The following is a 2,325-nucleotide window of genomic DNA, read 5'->3' on the forward strand; positions in this document are numbered from 1 at the left end:
TAAACAGCCTTTTGAGTTTGAACAAATGCAGCCAGCTGGTTGGTTCTTGGGGGCTTAGATATAAGCGGAGAGGTGCACTCTGTCGGGGCAGGGGGGCTCTCTTTGGGTTTTAATTAACTGGCTATGAGTGCATGACAGAGGTTTTTACAAGTTCATGGCTGACATCACTCAATTTCTGCCCTCAGATTTTGAATCTAAGCCAGCAGTTCGGTGGTTGCTCAACAGCATCAAGAATTGCTTAAATATAAGTCAAGGGCACAGTCAGGCTTACATTTTGATTCTTTTAACTTTTCAAGTATTTAGGGCAAAAAGTGATTGTCTTTCCATTCCTACTGGGCATTTTCTAAGGGGCCCTAGGTGTCTATTTCCTGCCCAGCTCCCTGTCCTTACACAGAGGGGCATCCTAGGGCTGCCCTGGAAAGCCACTCTCCCGCCTCTCTGCTCTGTTTGCTTTGGAGTTTTATCAAGAGCGGCAGGATGGGAGGCTCTGCTGGATGCTGGCGATGTGAGGCACAGCCCCCTGACCTTTCTTCCAGCCAAATAGCTCTGATAAGTGGGCAGACCTTGAGCCTAGAGACCCACAGACACACTTGGACGATTCCTGCAGAAATCAGTGAGGCAGTCTCCTCCCAGGGGCTCGGCACCTGGCTCCAGAGGCAAGGCTGCTGGCCCAGACGCTGACTGCCCAGTGCCACAGATATGGCCAACGGGACCAATGCCTCTGCCCCATACTACAGCTATGAATACTACCTGGACTATCTGGACCTCATTCCCGTAGACGAGAAGAAGCTGAAAGCCCACAAACGTAAGTCTAAACTAGGGAAGCTGGCCCGACAGAGGCTGGGGGCCAGCCCAAATGACTGGCCACTCCCGGCTTTCTCTGCATTCACTTATTAACTCCAGTAGACATCACGGGAAAGCAGCAATGTGGCTAGTTCACTTGTAGATATAAATGAATGGTGCCGGAAGAGAAATTGTATCTGTTAACTTCTGTAATAAGCTTGGAAGTAACCTACTAAGTCACGAAGACACTTTGGAAGCAGAATTTTTATTTTTATTTTATTTTATTTTATTTTATTTTGGAGATAGGGTCTAGCTCTGTTGCTTAGGCTGGAGTGCAGTGGCGTGACCATAGCTCACTGCAGCCTTGACCGCCCTGGGTCAAGTAATCCTCCTACCTCAGCCTCCCAAGTAACTGAGTCTACAGGCACATGCCACAACACCTGGTTAATTTTGTGTATTTTTTATAGAGACATGTTATGTTACCCAGGCTGGTCTGGAACTCCTGGCCTCAAGTGATCCCCCCATCTCGGCTTCCCAAAGTGCTGGGATTACAGGTGTGAGTCACCGCACCTGGCCAGAATATTCTTTTAAAGACAGATTTCTTGTTTAATTTGTTTGGGGCTCCAATAAGCTGAGCGAGTTTCCTCAAATTAAAGATTTGCCTTTTCCATTGTCTGTATTTAGATTTGGGACAGTTATTCTCTCCATCCCTAAGATGCAGGATTTAATAATTGTTACCAAAATGCCAACATACATTTAATCATCATGGTCTCAGCAAGGACAAACCAGCATGACTTTGCTTCTTTTTGCTCATCTGCCCTCGGGTTCCTTATCGCTTGGCTAACATGGCATGTGTGGACAATCTTCTCTGAGGAGTCCAGCTACTCGATCACAATGACAGGTTAGATGAGGAAGTGAGCATGAGAAACAAAACAAAAACAAAGCCTGGGAAGACTGGACCTCAGCCCTGGAAACCCATGCATTACCTATCCCATAGGAAGTCTTGGCTTCCTTGGGTTTTCACTCACTATTATCACATACTGTCTGTCAAACAGTAAATGCAGGGCTGGGTGCCGTTGCTCATACCTGTAATCCCACCAACTAGGGAGGATGACTTGAGGCCAGGAGTTCAAGGCCAGCCCGGGCAACACAGTGAGACCCCCCCCCCATCTCTACACACACACACACACACACACACAGAAAAAGTAAACACAGGTCAGGCACGGTGGCTCATGCTGGTAATCCCAGCACTTTGGGAGGCCGAGGCGGGTGGATCACTTGAGATCAGGAGTTTGAGACCAGCCTGGCCAACATGGTGAAACCCTATCTCTACTAAAAACACAAAAATTAGCTGGGTGTGTTGACACATGCCTGTAATTCCAGCTACTCGGGAGACTGAGGCACAAGAATCGCTTGAACCCAGGAGGCAGAGGTTGCAGGGAGATGAGGTCACACCACTGCATTCCAACCTGGGCAACAGAGCAAGACTCCGTCTCAAATAATAATAATAATAATAATAATAATAATAATAATAATAATAAT

The 2,325-nt window shown here is 47.3% G+C and overlaps 1 protein-coding gene across 2 annotated transcripts in view; it reads left to right on the forward strand.

Moving 5' to 3' along the window:
- Nucleotides 1-550: 550 nt before the first annotated feature.
- The window catches only part of MRAP (melanocortin 2 receptor accessory protein), a 22,168-nt gene continuing 20,393 nt past the window's right edge, over nt 551-2,325 (forward strand). For both annotated transcript variants that reach the window (XM_017883971.1, XM_017883970.1), the window contains exon 1: nt 551-805. In XM_017883971.1, coding sequence (XP_017739460.1) covers nt 700-805 — 106 coding nt within the window. In that variant the 5' untranslated portion in view covers nt 551-699. The remainder of the gene's footprint in view (nt 806-2,325) is intronic.

The sequence above is a fragment of the Rhinopithecus bieti genome, unplaced genomic scaffold (genome assembly GCF_001698545.2).
Source record: "Rhinopithecus bieti isolate Rb0 unplaced genomic scaffold, ASM169854v2 scaffold_13207, whole genome shotgun sequence".
Taxonomy (NCBI): domain Eukaryota; kingdom Metazoa; phylum Chordata; class Mammalia; order Primates; family Cercopithecidae; genus Rhinopithecus; species Rhinopithecus bieti.